This window comes from Giraffa tippelskirchi, chromosome 12, assembly GCF_054371585.1.
Source record: "Giraffa tippelskirchi isolate mGirTip1 chromosome 12, T2T-mGirTip1v1.2.pri, whole genome shotgun sequence".
In the NCBI taxonomy this organism is placed as follows: domain Eukaryota; kingdom Metazoa; phylum Chordata; class Mammalia; order Artiodactyla; family Giraffidae; genus Giraffa; species Giraffa tippelskirchi.
The window spans coordinates 50,205,504-50,226,511 of NC_137286.1; the positions used below are offsets into that span (position 1 = coordinate 50,205,504).

Sequence of the window (21,008 nt, forward strand, 5' to 3'; positions counted from 1 at the left end):
ACCTGCCCCTCTGCTGATGCACAAACAAATTCTATAAAACCAGCCTTTATATACTGTATATTCTATGTGCCTACTTCTCTCTGGTGCTGGGCACACAGGGGGTGATTTTTTAAATTGGGGGATAACGGCTTTACCATGCAGTTAGTTTCTGCCGTACAACAAGGCGAATCAGCCGTTTGTATACACGCACCCACTCCCTGTCGGGCCTCCCTCTGACCCCCGCACCCCGCCCCGCCCCAAGGTCATCACGACACCGAGGGTCCCGTCCTGGCCCGGCCCGCACGGGTACCTGGCTGAGCCGCTCGGAATCCCGCTGGAGCCGCTCCCGATCCTGTGCGAGCTCCTGCTGTGCGGCATGCAGGCGCTCCAGGTCGCCCTGGTAGGCGCCCTTCCGCTGCTGCAGCTCGTCGCGCTCACGCTCCAGGTCCTGGCGGCCGCGCCGCAGCTCGTCCTCGCGCTGCGCCAGCCGCGCCTCGCGCTCCTGCAGGGCCCTCTCGCGGGCCTCCCATGCACGCTCATGCCGGCGCTTCTCCTCCTGGTGCTGCGCCTGCTGCCGCTGCAGGTTGGCCAGGTCCTGGCGCTGCTTCTCCAGGCTGCGCTGCTTCTCCTGCTCGATGAGAGAGCTGGGCCGCGACACCGTCCGCGTGAGCGCCCGCTCGCTCAGCAGCAGCTTCTGGTCCTCGATGTAGCTGTCCTGCTGCAGCACCACACCCTGCGGGGAGATGCACAAGGTGCGGACGGGCATGAGGGGGGACAACGGGCAGGAGACGGGACGATGCCCACGGGAGGGGACCGTGCGCCTGGCCTGCCTGGAGCATGGCTGGGGCCCGCACCCAGACTCCAGCCCTCCCCTGCTTTCTAAGCTGCTCTGGGAAAAGTACTCTAGGATAACCCTGGGCAGCAGCCAAGTGCGAAGGTCAGTGGTGCCAGGACTTCGATTTTGCAGTCAGTGGCCTTGTTTGGGGTGGAGTGTGCCTTTGCAGGTGGGAGGAGGTATGAACTGGATTGGTTAGATCTTTAAGAAAGGAAGGGACCCGAATTTGAGGATACTGTGTGTGAATGTGCGCTCAGTCGTGCCTGCCAGGCTCCTCTGTCCGTGGGATTCTCCAGGCGAGAATACTGAGTGGGCTGCCATTCCCTCCACCTGGGGATCTTAACCATTGCATTCTGGAACCTTTCTCATCATGAGAGCCAGTCTCTCTTGTCTGAGGGCTGTATTTACCCATAAGAAATGTATAAACTTCAAAGATCCAGGCCAGCCACACCCTTGTTGGTCTCCCTCTCAACTAGCAAGTGAAGGGACAAAAAAGGCACGTACCTGCAGAGTGCTGAGGAGCTCGTGGAGATGGACGACGCTCTGGATGACCTGCTGCAAAAGTAATCAACAAGCTGTCACCTCAGACCCCAGCACGCTGTGCGTCACCCGACAGGAACCCACCCTACCACACAGTAAGGGGCCTGCGACTGAATCAAGCAGTTTCAAACTGAAAGCACCACACAGACTAAGCCAGTGCCCAAGTAGCCAAGAGAAACGAAATAAGATCAAACAAAGTAACTGTGTGTGGGGGGGAATTTATGCACAGTGAAAAGTATTATAAAGCTCCATTTAAAATGACTGGTACAAAAATGGCACACATCCCAATTTAACCCAACAGAAAGCTCAGAAGCAAACCACAGCATTTAGTGTAGGAGATAAGAAGCATTTCTAATCAATGAAGAAGGAAAGAATATTCAGTCAATTATTTTGAGGAAATTGGGTAAATCTTCAGAAGAATTTAAGTTGGGATCCAGGCTCACAGAAAAAAAAATATTCAGAGAGCTATAAGAAAATATGAGAATGTTTTTTCATCTTGAAACGGGGAAGGCTTTTCAAAGACAGCAACAAGAAAGAACACACATACACACATGAAATTTCAACTTTTACTATGTAAAAATGTATAATAAAAATCTGGCAAAGAAGCCAGTGAGCAGAATGAGGCAAAAACAAACAAACAAAATCTTTGATTTAAAAAAGGCTCTCAGATCAATAAGCAAAAGAAAAAACATTCTAGTAGAAAAACAGGCAAGGAACATTAACCTGCAATTTACAAAAGAAGAAATAGAAATGGTCAAATATGTAACATGTTAAAAATGATTCAACCTTATTTGAAGTCAGAAAAATGCAAAAATAAATAACTACTTGCAATTATCAAGTCAACAAAATGTCAATTAAAAAAGAATTCCCAGTGTTGGTGAAAGCATGATGAGAATGGATGAATTCTCTTGTACTGACAGGGTTGAATGCAGTATAACCTTTCTAGGGAGAGGATGGCATGCTGAGGAAATAATCATAGCTTTGCCAAAGAAAAGTATGAGGATGCTTTTGGCCGCATCATTTACAAAGCCAAAAAGCAGAGGAAGAATTGCCCATTGGAAACATTAAATTATGGCAACCAGCATATATACAGCTGTTAAATAGCATGTTTTGTACAAACGTCTCAGGAAAATGCTTGTCGAGTGTTAAGAGAAAAAAAAGCAGGATATGAAGTTCCAGGGAGTATTGAAACAAACTGTGCAAAACTATTTTTATGCAATTCACACTCACATAAACTTAGACACATAAATACATGTCCTGTGGAAGAAAAGACTGAAAATAGAACACCATACATTTAATAATAGTAGCTATTTCTCAGTGGTAGGACATTTACTCATTGTTTTCCTGTTTTACATTATTGAATGTTTTTCCAATCGTCTACCATGAACATGTATTCCTTTCGTCTTATTTGAAAACACAAAAACTTAATTATCAGGCTTAGCTCTTGGGAGAATCCTTTTTGCCCCTCATTTAGGTTTATTCTTAATTAACAGAGAGGAGAAGTCCCCGCCAGCCAGCTGACTCTGGCTGAGCACCTGCAGGGAGCAGTCCGTGCCGGAATGCCTGGAAGCCCCTGGTCTCGTACGATCTCTTACCCGACTCTCCTTATTCAACGTGAGGTGGGGCGGGGGGAGTTGGCAAGTGGAAAGAACAACTAAAAGGCTGCTTTTTAAGCAGCACAGGAGTGGGACAATCTGTGTGAAAGCAGGTTTACTTCATTCACTGAAGCGGGTTCCTTCCGAGTGTCTCAGTGTGCAGACTAACAGGCCAACACAGAAGACAAACAGCCTTCCGTGTTTTAGGGGAAAAAGCAATGATCCCCTGCACCTGAAATTCTGACACGAAGCCCCTCAGGGATCTTACGGTGGTCTCTGAAAAGCAGGGAGACGCACAGAGCACACGCCGAGAGGTCCCCCCTCGCCCCTCCCTGTCCCAGGGCCAGCCCCAGCCTGCTGACGCTGCCACACGCGCAGAGTCAATGAAGCTTGGAGCCTTCAGGAGGGTTTCCTCAGAAGGACCCAAGGAGACGGGGAGATGGTGAAAGACCTGGGTTACCCTGCAGGGTCAGCCGAAGGCAGGGAACCCAATCTCTAGCCAGGGGACGCCTGGGCAACTTTTTAGAGTGACATATGGAGACAGAAGCAGTGCTCAGAGAAGAAAACTCAACTTGGGTCACAGGATGAGAAGAAAACTCAACTTGAGTCACTGTGCAGAATCACTCACAAGTTACTCTGTCACGCCTCACACTGCAGCTTTTGGTGCCAGGTTAAAGTTACAGCCAAGCTGGCGACAAATTCTGCTCAGCGTGCATGGACGGAGAGAAGCCGCTGTGGGAGCTTCGCGGCCCACGTTCAGAGAAAGCCAGGGGCTGCTCAAGGACAGAGGAGCAGAGGCTGGCTTAGGAGGTAGCAATTTTCTGGCAAAAAACCGACAGGACGATGCCCTGGGGCTGACGACCGCGGTTTGTTCAACACGGCAAAGCAGAAATGAATCTGCTCAACCTAGCAACTGCAACAAAACCATACTCCTTTAAAGAGCTTCTTGTGTTCTTACCTCACTGTTTCTTTTAAGCATAAATACCAGGTTAGCATTTCCGCCCTATAAAATAATAATTAAAAAAAGCACATGTAAAAAAATGAAGATTGAGGCAAAAATTATATTCAGTGTCTAAGTTATGCTGTGACGTCCCATGTTCGTTCTTTTCTACATTAGGGCAGTGAAGAGGTGAGGCTGAACTGTTACAGATGCCTTGCAATGAGTTCCGGTGGGGGTGGTGTGTGTTTAAACAAGGCTCTCAATGGAACCGGTCCAGCCAGCAGAGCTGTGTGCTGGAACGTGATGTTCAGAACCAGAGAGGCCCGACGGCCAAGAACATGGGGCTCAGAACGGTGCTGTTTGCTTAGAAACATGCTTTCCTCTCAAGATGAAGTAGGAAATAAAAAGGGCACACTGGGTGTCCAAAACACAATCACAGTGGACTAATTTCAAGATGATGAACTTAGAGGAAGGGCCCGGGAGGACTGGGGTGGGGGAAGTGTCTCTTAAAAGAAATACCTTTTTCAGACCGCTGTCTGACTCGGTCCTCCTGAGGTCCTGGCCATCATCTCCCTCCTCCTTCTCACCTCCTACACAAACAAACAAACAAGTATTTTTTTCAAGTTGCAAAACACATTAGCCAAGAAAATACTACATACACAGCTTAGGTTCAAAATACTCCCGAATCCTAGTAATGCCAATAGAAGGGCAGCCACGTGATTATTAAACAGTTTTACTGATACAGAAGAACTAAGAGCAGAAAGGAAAAAACCAGTCTTATTACCCCTTTGGCTATAGCTTAGCTGAGGTCCCAGGAAAACCTCTTATTACTCAAAATGAACTCGACGCAGATGGAGGTCCCTGAGTTCCAGCAGCTGGATACTTAGGACTTCACTAAATAAAACCTTCACCATCTGAGTGGGACAGAGGCGATGGAGCCACCAGAGTACAGATGGTTTTTCGCTGTGACGGTTAAGGACTGCCCAGAAGAGCACATGAGCTCAAAACCACTGACCTGGGGGCTTCCGTGCCAAGAATCCACCTGCCACTGCAACAGACCTGGGTTCGATCCCTGATCCAGGAAGATCCCACATGCTGCGGGGCAACTAAGCCCATGGGCCGCAACGATTGAGCCCGCGTGCCCGAGAGTCGGTGCTCATAGAAACCGCAGTGAGAAACCCACCCACCAAAACCAGACAGTAGCCCCCGCTCAGCCCAACTAGAAAAAAGCCCGGGCAGCAACAAAGACCTAGCACAGCCAAAAATCAATAAAATTATATTAAAAAAAAACAACACCCCACTGACCTTTTGAAGCATTCATCTGATGGCTGTCAAACCCTCCAAAGGTCTCCGCTCTCCGGGGCAGGGACACAGGGCCGACCCCGCCCTCCTGCTCCGCGGGGCTGCTGACGACCTGCCCAAGCGAGCCTCTTAGGCTGCCGCTCACTAGATCCTGCAGGATCTCCACTGGAAGAGAGGAAACACACAACACTGATACCTCCCCTTGCAATGGGAAAAAGAAAATCTCCTGATTAACACACTATATGCACAGGGAAGATGATCAGAAAATCCCAAAGTGACTACGAGACTTCCTTTGCTCAGAGAAAGCTCTCAGCTCAGGATAGGTGTTGTAGTTGGATTCTGTTGGAAATGCAGAGATTAAACCTCCAGCCTTATTCACGTGAGATCTAGGAAATGTAAAAGGGTACGAGGAAGGCTGGAGAAGGAAATGGCAACCCACTTCAGTAATCTTGCCTGAAAAACACCATGGACAGAGAAGCCTGGCAGGCTGTAGTCCAAAAGGTCACAAAGAGTCGGACATGACTGAGTGAGCACAATACAGGGAAGGCAGAGTAATTTACTGGAAGGAGCATGGCTCCTGCAGTCAGACCAGAAGCAGCCAAAATGAAATCCCCAGGAAGTGAGGTGTGCCAATTTGAGAACAGCGGTGGAAACTGGCAGGCTTTCTGCCCCTCCTGTAGTGAGGTCAGGGGGCTAGGGAAGTCTGAGCATCTGAACTATCAAATCTGACTAGCCATGGTTCTCTTCTAGAGCAGCAATGTCCCACAGAAAGGAGCAAGAGCCGAACGTGGCATAGAAATTGAGCAGGAAAGATGCAACAGAGATGAAGGAAAAAGAAGCTCCACATGGAGTAAGGGAGCAGACAAGAGGCCAGGAATCTCCTAAGAAAAATCAGTCATCTTCTAAAAACACTGCAGGAAAACAACAGAAGAGTCCGGTGAAGTGAAAAAACCTATCTGAGCCTAAAAGGTTCAGTTCAGTTCAGTCACTCAGCTGTGTCTGACTCTTTGCGACCCCATGGACCACAGCACGCCAGGCTTCCCTGTCCATCACCAACTCCCGGGGTTTGCTCAAACTTAAGTCCATCGAGTCGATGCCATCCAACCATCTCATCCTCTGTCATCTCCTTCTCCTCCTGCCTTCAATCTGCCCCAGCATCAGGGTCTTTTCAGATGAGTCAGTTCTTTGCATCAGGTGGCGAAAGCATTGGAGTTTCAGCTTCAACATCAGTCCTTCCAAAGAATATTCAAGACTGATTTCCTTTAGGATGGACTGGTCTGATCTCCTTGCAGTCCAAGGGACTCTCAAGAGTCTTCTCCAACACCACAGTTCAAAAGCATCAATTCTTTGGCACTCAGTTTTCTTTATGGTCCAGCTCTCACATCCATACGTGACTACTGGAAAAACCATAGCTTTGACTAGATGGACCTTTGTTGGCAAAGTAATGTCTCTGCTTTTTAATATGCTATCGAGGTTGGTCATAGCTTTTCTTCCAAGAAGCAAGCGTCTTTTCATTTCATGGCTGAAGTCACCATCTGTGGTGATTTTGGAGCCCAAGAAAATAAAGTCTGTCTCTGTTTCCACTGTTTCCCCATCTATTTGCCATGAAGTGATGGGACCGGATGCCACGATCTTAGTTTTCTGAATGCTGAGTTTTAAGCCAGCTCTTTCACTCCTCTTTCACTTTCATCAAGAGCCTCTTTAGTTTTTCTTCACTTTCTGCCATAAGGGTGGTGTCATCTGCATATCTGAGGTTACTGATATTTCTCCTGGCAATCTTGATTCCAGCTTGTGCTTCATCCAGCCTGGCATTTCGCATGATGTACTGTGCATATAAGTTAAATAAACAGGGTGACAATATACAGCCTTGATGTACTCCTTTCCTAATTTAGAACCAGTCCATTGTTGTATGTCCGGTTCTAACTATTGCTTTTTGACCTGCATACAGATTTCTCCGGAGGCAGGTCAGGTGGTCTGGTATTCCCATCTCTTTAAGAATTTTCCACAGTTTGTTTTGATCCACACAGTCAATGGCTTTGGTGTAGTCAATAAAGCAGATGTTTTTCTGGAACTCTTGCTTTTTCTATGATCCAACAGATGTTGACAATTTGATCTCTGGTTCCTCTGCCTTTTCTAAATACAGCTTGAACATCTGGAAGTTCTTGGTTCACATACTATTGAAGCCTTGCTTGGAGAATTTTGAGCATTACTTTGCTAGTGTGTGGGATGAGTGCAGTTGTACCGCAGTTTGAACATCCTTTAGCATCGCCTTTCTTTGGAATTGGAATTTTTACATGAAAATGAGCGACAGAAAAATATCAAGGTCAAATCCCACATTAAGTTAAAAAAAGAGAGAGAGAAAGAAAAAGGGGCGCAGCTGCCCTACACAGAATAAAAGCACATCAGAAGGACGTGTCCATTAAGTAAGTGAGCTAACAAGGTAAAAAAAAAAAAAGAGAGACTCAAGATATGGAAGAACCTAGTCAGAATGAGGAGACCCAGAAGGGAGGTGGCAAAACTCAAATAACTGGAAACAAAAGGGAAAAAAATACCCCTTTCTGAAAACTAAACCAGAATCTGAGAGCACGTAAACCCAACAGAAAATGACTTAAGGAAACAGAAGGTGAAAGGATGTATTTACATGTTAAAAAGATGAAGATACAAAAAAGCATTCTGGGAAAGCAAGAAGTGCTGAAGACAGGCAAAGATGGTCCCATAATATGGATAGTGGGAATTCTTGAGGAAGAAAATCAAAGCAAGGGCACAGGAAAAACACTAACAGCTATGAGATAAGAACACATCTCTGAAATCTGAAAAGTTTGTGACTACAAATCAAAACAGAACACTGTGAACCTGAGAACATCATTCCAGAATCACCATCACCAAGGCACAGTTTAGTAAAATGACTTGGGATTTAGGGAAAATAATTCCTTTGGGCTTCAAGGCAAAGAGCATGTGACTTATATATGGGGGAAATCAAATGATGACTGGACTCTGAAATGTGTTACATCAGAGAAAAATGAGTAACACACAGGGGCGGGCATAGCATTTAAGAGTCCTATTTAGTGACAGTAGCATTAGTACCTGTGTGTTAGGGTAAATATAGGATACTTTATTTCTATAATGTATCCTTAAGAATGAGGATTCACAATATGGAAGAAAAGAGATACAGGTGTAATACAGAAGAGATTAAGTAAAAGCAGGGTGTCCCAGGTGGCTCAGTGGTAAAGAATCCACCTGCCAGTGCAGGAGACATAGGTTTGATCACCAGGTTGGGAAGATCCCATGAAGGAGGAAACAGCAACCCACTCTAGTATTCTTGCCAGGATAATCCCAGGGACAGGGGGGCCTGGAGGGCTACAGTCCATGGGGTCACAAAGAGTCAGACACCACTGAGCACGCAAGTAAAAACACTGTAGTTCACAAGGTGAACTAAACATGTATCGGTATAATTCATTACCGCCCCCTAAGAGGTCCACTGAAAAGGCCCAACCTTCTAACAGTGAAAACCCCAGCAGTGACAACCACCCCCAGCACCTAGATAGTGGTCTTGAGACATCATTTCCCACTAGAAGAAACCAGAGCTTCTCAGAGGAGGCTAATGCCAGATACGTGCAGAAAACAAGATGAGCCCGGAACGTCTTAACAGAGCAAACAGCGAAGCGGCTCTCAAAGAGTGCTGGGGTCGTGTCAAAAGGGTTCAAGGCAACACGACAACGTGCACGGTGGCAGAGAGGGAGGCCCTTTTAAACTCTTTCAATAAGGATAAGAAGTGCAATGGCTCAAAGCCCATCGATATATTTAAATCAATGAGTCTATAATAATATTTTAAAAGTACTGGTCACTTTCAGAGAGTGACCATAAGTCAGTTCACTATTTTTGAAAACTGGTAAATAATTGGGGGAAAAAATGATTTATCCTTTTATCGTGCTTCTCCTACATGTTACAAAAAATAATAAAAAAGACAACTAGACAGTTTGTGTTTCCAGATGAAACACTACAGGAACACAGCTTGCCAAAGGGATTTCACCTTTGAGCAATTGAGCCCCCAAATCCAGCTAAGCATTTGAAGGAAATAGAAGGCAGAAGAACAGAACCATTGCATGAATAAAGTCCAAAAAAAGAAACCTATAGGCCAAAAAGCTCACGGATAAACTGTGTGGAAAAGAAAGGGATGGGGGAGGGTGGAGGCCTGTAAGTGAAAAACCTTAAAAATGAGTATCAAAAACCACGAACACAACTAAATCACAGTGTCTATAAACATGCCTAAAACCACATATATGGTTTTACAGGGCCACATAAAACCATAAAGAAACCTAAGTAATTACTCTAAAAGTCATAATACCTGTTCCTTGTGGGAGGGAGGGAGAGAGCTCTGATGGGGACAGGAGATGCAGAAAGGCTTTTAGGGGTCTGGCCACATTGGACCTGGGAAATAGTTACAAGGATGCTCACCTGATAATAATGTGCTAAAACAAAGTACGTTTGGGGTTGTTTTCTGTCTTTTGGGCTTCATTTTACAATGAAAAAAAGTACTCACTAGTAGATAATGCTGCGTGCAAACCACTGTGGGGGGGGGCGATGCTGAATGTAAATTACCTTCATTTATTGCACTTTTCATTAAAGGTCCTCCTTTGAGGGCCTCTTCTGTGTTGGAGCGGAAGAGGGTTCTAGAGCTGTGGGGTGGGGAGCAGTCCTCTGGCAAGGGAGTGCTGCACTCGGTCATGTCCCGGAAAATCACCTCCTTCTCTTCCAGCAGGAGCAGGATCTGCTGGTCCTTTTGCTGAAGTTGCTCTGCGGGCGTTTGGAGAAGGGATCTGGTCATCTGACAGGTCAGTGAGAGGCCATGACTGAGACACGCGCGCGCCACCTCGTGGCAACGCCCGGGACAACAAGGAGCACAGCTCCCCCCGCGCCCCCTCCCTGTTTCATCCTGAGGGCAGTGTCAGATTTTTTATCTGTCACGTCTACTTGGAAAACTACCCTGGGTCTTTTGCGGCAAACCTGGAAATGTCTGGTGTGACACGTGTGCGCTGTGCCCCACTCTCCCACCGCCCTGCTCTTGGCTCAGCCCCTGCACTCTTCTCCGGCTCTGCCGGTCACGGCGTCTGCTCTCTCCAAGGGGACCTTTCACGCCTGCACCCAGTCAGGTCTTCCACCTCACCTTCTCCAGCACCGTGTAAACCTGCTCCCCGCCCCGCGCCCTCGGACACTGCTAGGCTGGCTCTCTTCCTACCGCTCTTCCTCTGGCACGTTACAGACCCGCCCTTGGTCCCCCTGCTCCCCTGGACTGCTTTCCACAGCTTACACACTTCCTTCTCAGGGATCTCATTCACTCCCATGGCTTCAGTTACTTCTCATGTGCTGATAAACTCAGAGTGTTCGTCGCTCAGTCATGTCAGACTCGTTGTGACTCCATGAACTGTAGCCCGCCAGGCTCCTCTGTCCGTGGGATTCTACTGGAGTGGGTTACCATGCCCTTCTCCAGGGGATCTTTGCGACCCAGGAATCAAACCTGAGTCCCCCGCATCGCAGGCTGATTCTCTACCGTCTGAGCCACCAGAGACACCCATTAACTCACACAAGACACCCACATCCTACTCACTTTTCGGGCACCAGACTGCTGAGTCTCATTGTCAAGTGGCCCCTGCACTTAGACGCCTAGCTCTCTGCGGGTCAGAAGCCTCTGTCCTCTGCTCCTGCCCCCAGCCCGCCCACCTCCTTCCTGGAGCCCCGGCCTCCTCCTCAGTCAGCAGCACCTTCACGCCCGGTTATCCAGGCTGGAGACCTGGGGAGGTTTCTCCCCACGCTCTGTCCCACACCCCTCAGCGGTTCCTCATTTCTCATCCCTCCACCCCGCCTCCAGCCCACTTCTCACCCAACTTATCTGGAGAGTCCCCCAGTTGGCGTTCCCACTCCTAGTGGGCTCTCCCAGTGCCTGCAAGCAATCCTCCCAACTGGCACCAGTACTGATTTAACAAACTTATTTACATTTTGCTAAGAAACTGTATCATTCCCTGCTTGCACTTCAACATGTGGTGGCTTCCGGGCTTTCTCCCATCACTCAGCCCGGACTCCCAGACTCCCTAGATCCTCACTCCTTTTTCATTTTCCTCCGAACTGCTCTTCACCTGGTGAGTTGTTTTTTTTTTTTTTGCAGATGTAGCTTCCTGTGGCAGTTTCTCTGTGAGACTGCCTACAGGCAGGATTCCCGGGTCCCACACACTTTCTACGTGCGTGTGGTCCACAGGGCCTGTCATCTACGTAGGTCTCCCTCACAGCAGGGACCCCAGTTTGGGAATCACTGCATCCGCAGCACTGAGCACTTTGCCTGGCCAGGTGCATCAGGCATGTGAAGAGAAGGCTGTTCCCTTCGTGCTCATGTACATGGCAGAAAACCCAACACGAGACTGTAAAGCAATTATCCTTCAATTAAAAAGCAGGCAGTTCTCATTTCTGCCATGCTATTCACAGGAAGAGGTAACAACGAGATATTGGCTCCAGTCTAAATCTGTCCATCTTTTATTTTTTTTTTTCCTCTCACTGTTGAAAGAGAATGAACTGAACTCCTCGGGAGCCCACAGGTACTTGACTCTGGGCTTTACTTCTCTGCAAAGCACAACATGCGCTTCTTTCAGAACACCCGGTAGCACCAAAGGGGAAGACGCACGCGCCGCTCAGCAGACAGAGCAGAACCCGGCTCTGCAGGGAGCGGGCTGTGAGGCCCTGGGCAGCTCCGCTGTTGTGGGCCCAGCTTTCTCACCCGCTTAGAGTACAGCCTCGCAGGGGTGGAGACAAGACCACATGAGACAGCAGGCCTCGACAGACAGTGGTCAAAGCTCACCCGGAAGCACACTTCGCCCCGAACCACCTAGTGAGACACCTGGACCGCAGGGCACCGCGGCGGGGGTGACCGATAAACGATTAACTGGGAAATTCTTTCCCTCAAGCACCTTTCCTCTCTCCTTCCTGTTTTAATCTTAGATGTGCCTGTGAACTCCAGCAACCTCTTCCGGGACAAAGTACCGAGCCTGTCACCAGGGCCCAAGGACACTGACCCCAAACAGAGAACCGACATCCCCGCGGCCTGGCACCAGGCACTCCCCCGGGCGAGGCTCACTGCACAGGGTGTTCCTGCAGGACCTGTGTCGGCTCTGACCTGGGTTCTCTTTTGTGAGGAGCTATACCCTCCCTGGTTCGCGTGCCTGTCTGGCCGGCTGTGGGATCGACTGAAAATCTGCAGGGGTTCTGTGGGACTGCAGCCCCGTCTCCCTGCACCCCGCTGCCCCAACAGGCCCTTGGGCCGCTTCCACCAGCTTCACCTTTTAACTCCCGGGCCTTGGTGTCCAACATCTTCTTCTCTTCCTCGTTCTCACTAGGAATTCCTTCATCTTCATCTCGGTTCCTGACAGAAGCACAACAAAACAGCGCGTTATTCAGAGGTCCGTTATCCTGGTGGCGGCCTGTCCATCAAGCGATCCTGGAGGGCGGGGTGTGGCTCACAGGGTGTTGATCGTGTCCTGGATGATCTGAATCCAGCTGCTGCGCTCCTCCTTGGAGCTGGCGTGCACTTCCACCATCTCCGGGTCCTTCATCCCCATACTGATGAGGAACAAGCCTTTCTCCTCGTGAGCTACTTCCCTCACAATCAGCTTCTTCAGAGAGATCACTGTTGACTTCTGGTCCTGGAAAGTGGGGAAAGCGCAGCTAGAAAGACGTGGACGCAACAATCCAACTCTTGAGACAGCTTCCATCTCAGGGCGGACCAGATGCCCCTAAGAGCCTGCGGCTCACACGCGGTGGTGTGTATACGTCAGTGCTGCTCTCCCAAGGCATCCCACCCTCCGCGTCCCCAGCTGGGTCCACAAGTCCGTTCTCTACATCTGCGTCTCTACTCCTGCCCTGAGACAGGTTCATCAGTACCATTCTTCTAGATTCCAAATATATGGGTTAATACATGGTATCTTCTTTTTCTTTCCAATTAAAAAAAAAAACAACCATATGGCTTAACAAACAACGGCAGATTTAGGAGAAAAACCAAATAGCTCATTGTTTCACTCACATTTTATCCAACAGGAAATGATTTCCAAAAAGGAAACAAAATTTAAGGCTAGCAAGGTTCGAGTCCTTTCTGGTTTTTGTCAAAGACTCTGGTTGGCGAGGTTATAAGGGGGAACGATTTGTAAGACATAATACATGAGAAATACTACAATGACAGATTTCTTTTTGGATCGAATGCTGAAGGCTCTGAGAAGGATCCTGAGGGAGCAGAAAAATAACTGGAGGGGAGGGAGGTGGGCAGAAAACTGCAAGGGTGTGTGAGCAATGACCCAGAGGAGTCTGCCCTGGGTCAATTTTGAGAGGGTGACAGAGCAGTAACACTGAACTACACTCACCACCTACCCTCACGGTTGTCAATCCTGTTACTTACAAACAGTAGAGATGAGGAGCTCAGCTTACCAATGACGCAAAGACGTACTTCTGGTCTTTTTCTTGAAGGAAGACCAAGATGTCAGTCAACAGGACCGCTTGAACCTCTGCAGAGCGGGGAGAGGAGGGGGAACAGCCATCACTGAGCAGGGAACCACCTCCAGGGCACTTGCCTAGATGATAACCCAGCAGCTCACCCACACGGCAGTTTATCATGCTCCTCCCAGGCAAGGGCCTGACACTTCTGCAGGGTCCACATCTGGCCACTAGATTTTTTAGAGGCATTTTGAAATGGGATTGATCACCAAAACCCTGTTCTGGGAAGGTCTGAGCACTCAGTGCTGGAAAGACGGATCCCACAAGACAAGGTTTTTAAGAATAAAATACTTTAAGAGTTGGGAAGCACAACTACAGCAACACATTCCACAAAACACTCTTGGTCAGTGTTTCTCGGCTTCTGATCACGGTAAGGGGAAAGGCATGGGACAGCAGACAGGAAGGCTGCCAGGAGGTGATACAGAGGACTATCTCAGCCTAACCGTGGAAGGCAAGCTTCTTCCACAAGCCCTGGAGGACAAGGGGGCCCCACAACACCCACACACCATCTCAGGTACACCGAGCACCATGCTCTGCTCGGCCCAACACGGCGCCGGCAACCTCAACCTCTCCGTGCCATGGAGATGGCCTGCTCTTCTCAACTGAGACGCAACAAGAGGCAAATTAACATCTCTAACTGGTTATGCTTGCCGGGGGGTGGGGGGAGGATGGGACAGTTAGAGCGTTTGGGATGGACATGTACACACTGCTGTATTTAAAATGGATAACCAACAAAGACCTACTGTCTAGCACAGGGAACTCTGCTCAACGTGATGTGCCAGTCTGGATGGGAGGGGGGTTTGGGAGAGAATGGATGCATGTATATGTGTGGCTGAGTCTCTTTGCTGCCCACCTGAAACTATCACAACATTGTTAACTGGCTATATCCCAATACAAAATGTTTTTTGGTGTTCAAAATAAATAAATAAATAAATAACATCTCTAGTTGGATCCAGAAACCAAATAATGCCACCAACAGTTGCTCTAATTCTCGAGGAGTATCCAGTGACACTTCCCAGCGCTCCCTTGAGGACAAAGTGGGACGTCCCTGGAGGTGAGTTGTCTACTGAGACCTCACAGGCTGGCCCCGATCGGTACCACCTTCAGCCAGGAAAGGGGCTGGGGGGGCGCCTATGACTCCCCGGGGAAAACAACAGGCTGACTTCTCCAGCTCCCTCTTGGGTGGTCAGGCCCCTCCCGGCCTTTTCCACCACTTCTGCTAAGACGGGGGTGCCCCGCTGTGTAATTCACGGCAGAGCTGCGAGGAAGAGAAGCAAGCAGGCCCGAGTCCTGGGGAGGTCTAGCCTTCAGCACAGACCACAGTAATTTTCCATGCACTACCATTAGTTTTGACAATTTTGTTTTTTTAAAGTTTACTTTTAAATAGTTCAGGTGTCTGCCAAAAAAAAAAGTCCTAACACATAAGTTTCAACTTTAGTTTTGATCCTGAAGTTTATGTGATCAGTGTCAGTAGATCAGAGAAAAACAATTTCATCCCCTTGCAAAGGTTACTCGACACAGAACTGGCTGTTCTTGGCGCAAGTTCACGGGGGGGGGGGGGGGGGATGACTAGAAACCACCTCCTCTCGCTGCTAGAGACGTTTTGGGCCAGGAAGCCTATCGTTCCACCACTGCTCGGACCACGACTTCGTTCCCACAGCTGGAATCGATTATTTTTTATTTCGGGAACAAATGAATCAGCTGCTGTGTAGAGAAGGAACTCGGCGCTGGCTCCAGGCAGTGGCCGTTCTAGGAAGCCTGCTCTCATGAGGGGACCGGCACTTCACCGCGGCGGGGAGGCCAGACCCCCGGCTGAGGCCTCAGGGTGTCACAGGGCATCAGGGCTGGAAAGAGGGAGCCCCAGGGATCACGCAGTTCATCACGGAGCAGGGAGATGCAGAGCTGGCTGGGGGCCGGAAGGGGTGCTTCTCCTCTGAAGGGACCCTGCCTGGAGGACCCTCCCCCGGGTCCCCGCACCAGGGACTGTCCACAGCTCGGTCAGCGGTGCCCCTGGGCCCCGGCTGTCCTCGGCCCGACCCCAGCAGTGCACCGCCCACACTCGAATCCACCCGTCCCGCTCAAACCCTCCGCTGTGAGCCCCTCCCGCCCCCGGGATCACGGTCAGCCCCTCGCCTGGAGCTCGTGTCCACCCCCAGCCGCCCCGAGCTCACTCCTCAGCCGTGCTTCCTGCCTCGCTCCGCTGCCCGCCTGCCCACCCCTCCCAGGGGCCCTGTGCTCTCATGCTTCCTCCTCTCCATTCTTCAAGACGTGACTCAAAGGCCCCTCTCCTCGCCCCTTCTCCTAGCCGCCAGTTCACACCTCTGTGCTAGCAGCCATCCCACTGCAGAGCAAGAACCTCCTTAAACGTCCCTGCAGTCCCAGCTCAACTTCTAAGCGGGGTGTCCTGAGTCATCCACCTTCACGCCTCGCTCTGAGCAGGGGGAGACACGAGCTGGCTAAGGACGCTCGGGCGTCGTCCGGCAGCGGCTGCCTACGGCATCACCGACACTGGGGCCGTGGGTGCTTCACTCCCTTGAGTTTTATGCCAGGCGGGCAGCTTTGTGCGCTCAGCTCACTGAGGCCAGGGAGGCAGGCTGGGGGTACTCAAGGCTACTGGTGAGGTTAGAGTGACCAGACAGACCCGGAGGATATGGGTTTGATGAGAAAAATTATTAAAGAAACAAAACAAAAAACCCAACAGACCAGATGCACAGATGAATGAACAGACCTAACTTCCTTAACTTGATGGGGCTGATCATTTAAAACAAAACAAAAAGAACAAAACTGAGATCAAACAGGAAATGAGTATCTTTCATGAGCTCTTTTTCTTAGAGAAAAATAAAAGACATGAACAACAAATTTTAACAATAAGTCGAGTTGTGAGTTAAATGTTTCTCTTAAGGTCTCAGGAACTGAGAATTCCTCTAACATTTCTTCAGAACAACTGATGATGTATTTTTAATCTCAGAGAACCTATGAAATGGTGCAGCTGATGGTGCTTCCCTCCTGGCAGTGGTTTTGCCAGAGACCCCGACCCCAAATTTGCTGCCCGTCTCTCATGGGCGATTACATCTGCCTTAAGAGCTCACATATGGGTATGAAGCTGACACTTTGCTCTTTAAAAATCTTCTCATGCCCCTGACTGCACCAGATCCTTGTTACCTTACTGTACTTGGTGTGGTTTGTGAGCCATCTCAGACCAGGCCTTTCTGATAACAAGACTAAGGACTGAATGACGGCTGCTCCTCGGGACCGTCTGGACCAGGGTCCCCGGAGGCGGTCTGGGGACACCTGCATCCTGCCTGCTCCCCGCTGGAGCGCGCGGAGCCTCAGACGCGGGCGGGCCTCACCTTTCAACCTCCCGGTCGCACTCTTCAGAAACACGCTTCCGTCCCGCACCAGGTTCTTCCGCTTCAGGTCCTCCTTGGCGAACATCTGGCCGCTCTTCATCCTCATGATCGACTTGCTGTCGGTCTTCGTGTAAATCTCGTTCAGACGGACCTTCTTCTCGTAACTCGCCACTTTGCTGTTCACGGCTCCGATCACGTCCTTTACCAGGCCCAGGGACTGCGTCAGGTCCTGCTGCTCCACCTCGTTGTCTGAGGAGGAGAGGAGAGCTCGGTCCCTACTGGGCAGGAGGAGGGCACCCTGCCTCCGTGCCCCACGGCACTGTCCGTGCTCTGCGGCCGCGCGGGCAGAGCGAGGCCGACACACTGCAGTCACGAGCTGACCTCTTGCTCGGTCAGAGTTGAACTCTAATTAAGGTTAGACGTTTCAGTGAGACAGATGACGTGCACCTACGGCTCTGTTCTCTCTCTATGCTGTGCTTAGTCACTCAGTCTTGTCCAACTCTTTGTGACCCCACGGACTGTAGCCCGCCAGGCTCCTCTGTCCATGGGGATGCCCCAGGCAAGGATACTGGAGTGGGTTGCCATGCCCTCATCTGGGGGATCTTCCTGTTCTAGGGATCGAACCCAGATCTCTCGCATTGCAGGTGGCTTCTTTACTGCCTGAGTCACCAGGGAAGCCCCACATATACATATACAGACGTATAAATATTTATTTACTTGGCTGCCCCAGACCTTAATTGCAGTACATGGGACCTTTAGTTGAGGCATGTGGGATCTAGCTCTCTGATCAGGGATCAAACTTGCGCCCCCTACACTGGGAGTGAGGAGTCTTAGCCATTGGATCACCAGGGAAGTCCCACAAGCTACCTTCTAAAGTGGAAGGAATCCAACATCTTTAGGGAGGGAGAGGAGCCTCCAGTTTTTTAATCTATGTCTTTGTTTTACCTAATCCTTAATGTAACTGTGGCGGAGCAGGATCAGCAGAGAGAAAAACGAGCAGGGACTGATTAACTGAGAAACAGTAGCGATCCCTGCCCTTGCAGGTGAGGTAGGGGTCCTCTCCCCAAGAGACAAGTGACAAGCTCTTCAGGCCACTAAACTCTTGGCTGGGATCACCACGTGGTTCCTTCTCTGCTCGCTCTCATCCACTCTAAGTCTGGTGATGTGATATTTCATGTCTGCGCTCAAGAAAACCGTTTTTAAGAGAAAACACAGGCTTCTCTTTTAGTCCGCCTTGATGTGAAACAGTCCTTCTATGGGGCCTCTGCTGGACAGAGAGGGAACAGGCCACTGGCAAGTAAGACTGATTCAAGAGAGAGACTCACCTTTGGTACACTGCAGTATCCTCTGGAACAAAACCGGGTATTTGGTGATCCGCTGGGTTACAAGCAATATGCACTCGGGGATTCCCAGCCTCCGGACGACGGAACTGCTCATCTTCTTCTGCAAGGGAGGAGACCAAATGTCAGGAGCGACCCAGAGGGGAAGGCTTGGGCTAAATCTCACAGGGACACGGGCTCCGGGCAACGGTGGGGAATTCCACGTTTCACGTCACTACCTTCACGAAGGCCTGAAAGCGCTTGTCTTTGGTGTGGAGGTCTTTGAAGTAGTTCACGGACTGGTTGTGCTGCCCACAAAACTTGCCGTAGGTCTTCTTTAAGCGTTCGGCATTCTCCCCCGAGAACTGTGGACGAAAGCGAGCAGAGGTTACACCATCACTCAGGGCGCTAAACCCGTGTTACCACTGTGTGCCCAGGGTCCAGTCTGCTTGCACAACCCAGGAGGGCTTCCTCACTGCGCTCGCACTGGGTGGCCCAGTCATGTCTGACTCTCTGCAGCCCCATGGATTGTAGCCCGCCAGGCTCCTCTGTCCATGGGATTCTCCAGGCAAGAACACTGGAGTGGGCTGCCATTTCCTCCTCCAGGGGATCGTCCTCATCACTTCCCCCAGAACAATGAAATGGTGCAGGAGATTTGGAAGACAGGCAGTTCCTCAAGAAGTTAAACACAGAGTTACCATATGACCCAGCAGTTCCACTCCTGGCCATAAAAACATGTCCACACAAAACCATGCATATAAATGTTCACAGCAGCGTTGTTCACAACAGCCCCCAACCAAGTGGAACTGTTCCTCATGTCCATCAAAGGATAAACAGATAAAATGTGGTACTCACATATGAAAAGTCCAATCACTGAGGACAACATACTGTTTTATTTCATTTATACACAATGTCCAGAACAGGCAAATCCAGAGAGAAAGTACATCAGTGGTTGCCTAGGGCTGGAGAAGTCAGGGAAGCAGGTGTGGGTGCTGATGATAAAAACGTTCTACGACTGACCCTGGTGACGGCTGCTCAAATCCATGGATGTACTAAAAACCACGGAACTGTACACTTTACATGGGTGGATCACGTGGCTAATGAATTTTATTTCAATAAAGCTGATATGGATATTTAAAAAGTAATAAACATAGAAGTATCCCTGTACTGTGCAAAACGTGTTCTAACTCCCATTTGTCATAAAAATAGCAATAAAAGGAAGGGACTCACTAGAAGTCTTTCATGAGGAAGCAGTCTTAAGAATGTCACCTTGGTATGTCAGAAAGCCATCAGAAACAGCCATGGTAACTAGGGGTATTTATCCTACTTAGCTGGGGCCAGTGGTCCCAACAGTTCTGCGTGGCCCTTCCATCGTTCCCATGTGTGTGCTACCTCATCTGAAGCTATGCTCACTGCGGGGCAGCCATGGAGTTTCTGTAAGTGGCCACTACAACACACACTAGCAGCCATTCCTGCTGGACTAAGTCTCTGGAGCCAGCAAGGCTTGATCCTTACCCCAAAGCTTCAAGGGAGCCTTTCCTTTGCCCCTGACCAACAGAGAAGCTGAAAGCAGAGACATTTTAAGTGATCACAAAGCAAGCGCCCCCCCAAAAGCAAGGAAACCTGACTTTTACTGCATACGTAGCATGCATGCTGGGTACTTTATATATACATGGCTTTTAAATTTTAAAACAACATTAGAAGAGAAAACCTACTGTCCTCAATTTCAGAGAAGGAAACTGAGGGCCGGAGACATGGAATCACCCGCCCAAGCTCAGAGAGGTCACAGGCAGTTCAGCTGGGATGAGAACACACGGCTACCGGTCCCATGTGTGTGTCTGTGTGTGTGCCTGTGTGTGTATGTGTGTGTGCGCGCGCGTCTGTGTGTATTTGTGTGCGTCTGTGTCTGTCTGTGTGTGTGTGAGAAGTGCCCAGGGCCCTGCTGTGTGTGTGTATGTGTCTGTGTGCATGCATGTGTGTATCTGTGTGTGTCTGTGTGCGTGCATGTGTGTCTCTGTGTGTCTGCGTCTGTATTTGTGTGTGTCTGTGTGTATCTGTGTGCGTGCATGTGTGTGTGTATCTGTGTGTCTGCATCTGTATTTGTGTGTGTCTGTGTGTGTGTGCGTCTTTGTGTGTGAGAAGTGCCGGGGCCCTGCTCCTGCTCACCTGCTGCACGAGCACGTCCCCGATCCTCCTGATGAGAAAGTTCTTCTCGCTTTTGTCCACCAGGGAGTCCTTCTTCCTCTCGAGGATCCGCTGGAAGAACTGGCTGTGGATGCTGATGAGCTCGTCCAGGCAGGGGAAGAGCTTCTCCACCATCTGCTGCTCGAAGAGTAGGTCGGCCATCATGCCCCGGCTGTAGACGTCGCTCATGATCTTGAGGGTGCGGAGGTGGTGGAACTCTGTCTGCATCAGCTCTGAGGAGCGACAGGCTGGACCATCAGGGATGCCTCCCTCGCCGATTCCCCTCCCCTGAGAGCCTGGGCCTGCGTAAAGGCTGCTTATGGCCCAACTTAAACTTGAAGGCTGGGTCAAGAGCTGCCTTTTCCCTGAAAAGCGTTCATCCTATTCCTCTTTTTCACGGGACCTCACACTACAGGCCTTCTGGACTCCATCCCTTTC

The 21,008-nt window shown here is 49.8% G+C and overlaps 1 protein-coding gene across 12 annotated transcripts in view; it reads right to left on the reverse strand.

The window, feature by feature from the left end:
- AKAP13 (A-kinase anchoring protein 13) overlaps positions 1-21,008 on the reverse strand; it is a 318,012-nt gene that overhangs the window by 7,106 nt on the left and 289,898 nt on the right. For all 12 annotated transcript variants that reach the window (XR_014071355.1, XM_081550449.1, XM_081550455.1 and 9 more), the window contains 13 exons: positions 20,553-20,803; positions 18,626-18,751; positions 18,393-18,510; positions 17,068-17,316; positions 13,652-13,728; positions 12,695-12,876; positions 12,514-12,596; positions 9,791-9,985; positions 5,195-5,356; positions 4,409-4,479; positions 3,908-3,952; positions 1,319-1,369; positions 290-712 (listed from right to left, as the gene is read on the reverse strand). Coding sequence is in view for 11 of the 12 variants with exons in the window: in XM_081550449.1 (XP_081406575.1) it covers positions 290-712; positions 1,319-1,369; positions 3,908-3,952; positions 4,409-4,479; positions 5,195-5,356; positions 9,791-9,985; positions 12,514-12,596; positions 12,695-12,876; positions 13,652-13,728; positions 17,068-17,316; positions 18,393-18,510; positions 18,626-18,751; positions 20,553-20,803 (2,033 nt within the window). In the remaining variant the exon portion in view is untranslated. The remainder of the gene's footprint in view (positions 1-289; positions 713-1,318; positions 1,370-3,907; positions 3,953-4,408; positions 4,480-5,194; positions 5,357-9,790; positions 9,986-12,513; positions 12,597-12,694; positions 12,877-13,651; positions 13,729-17,067; positions 17,317-18,392; positions 18,511-18,625; positions 18,752-20,552; positions 20,804-21,008) is intronic.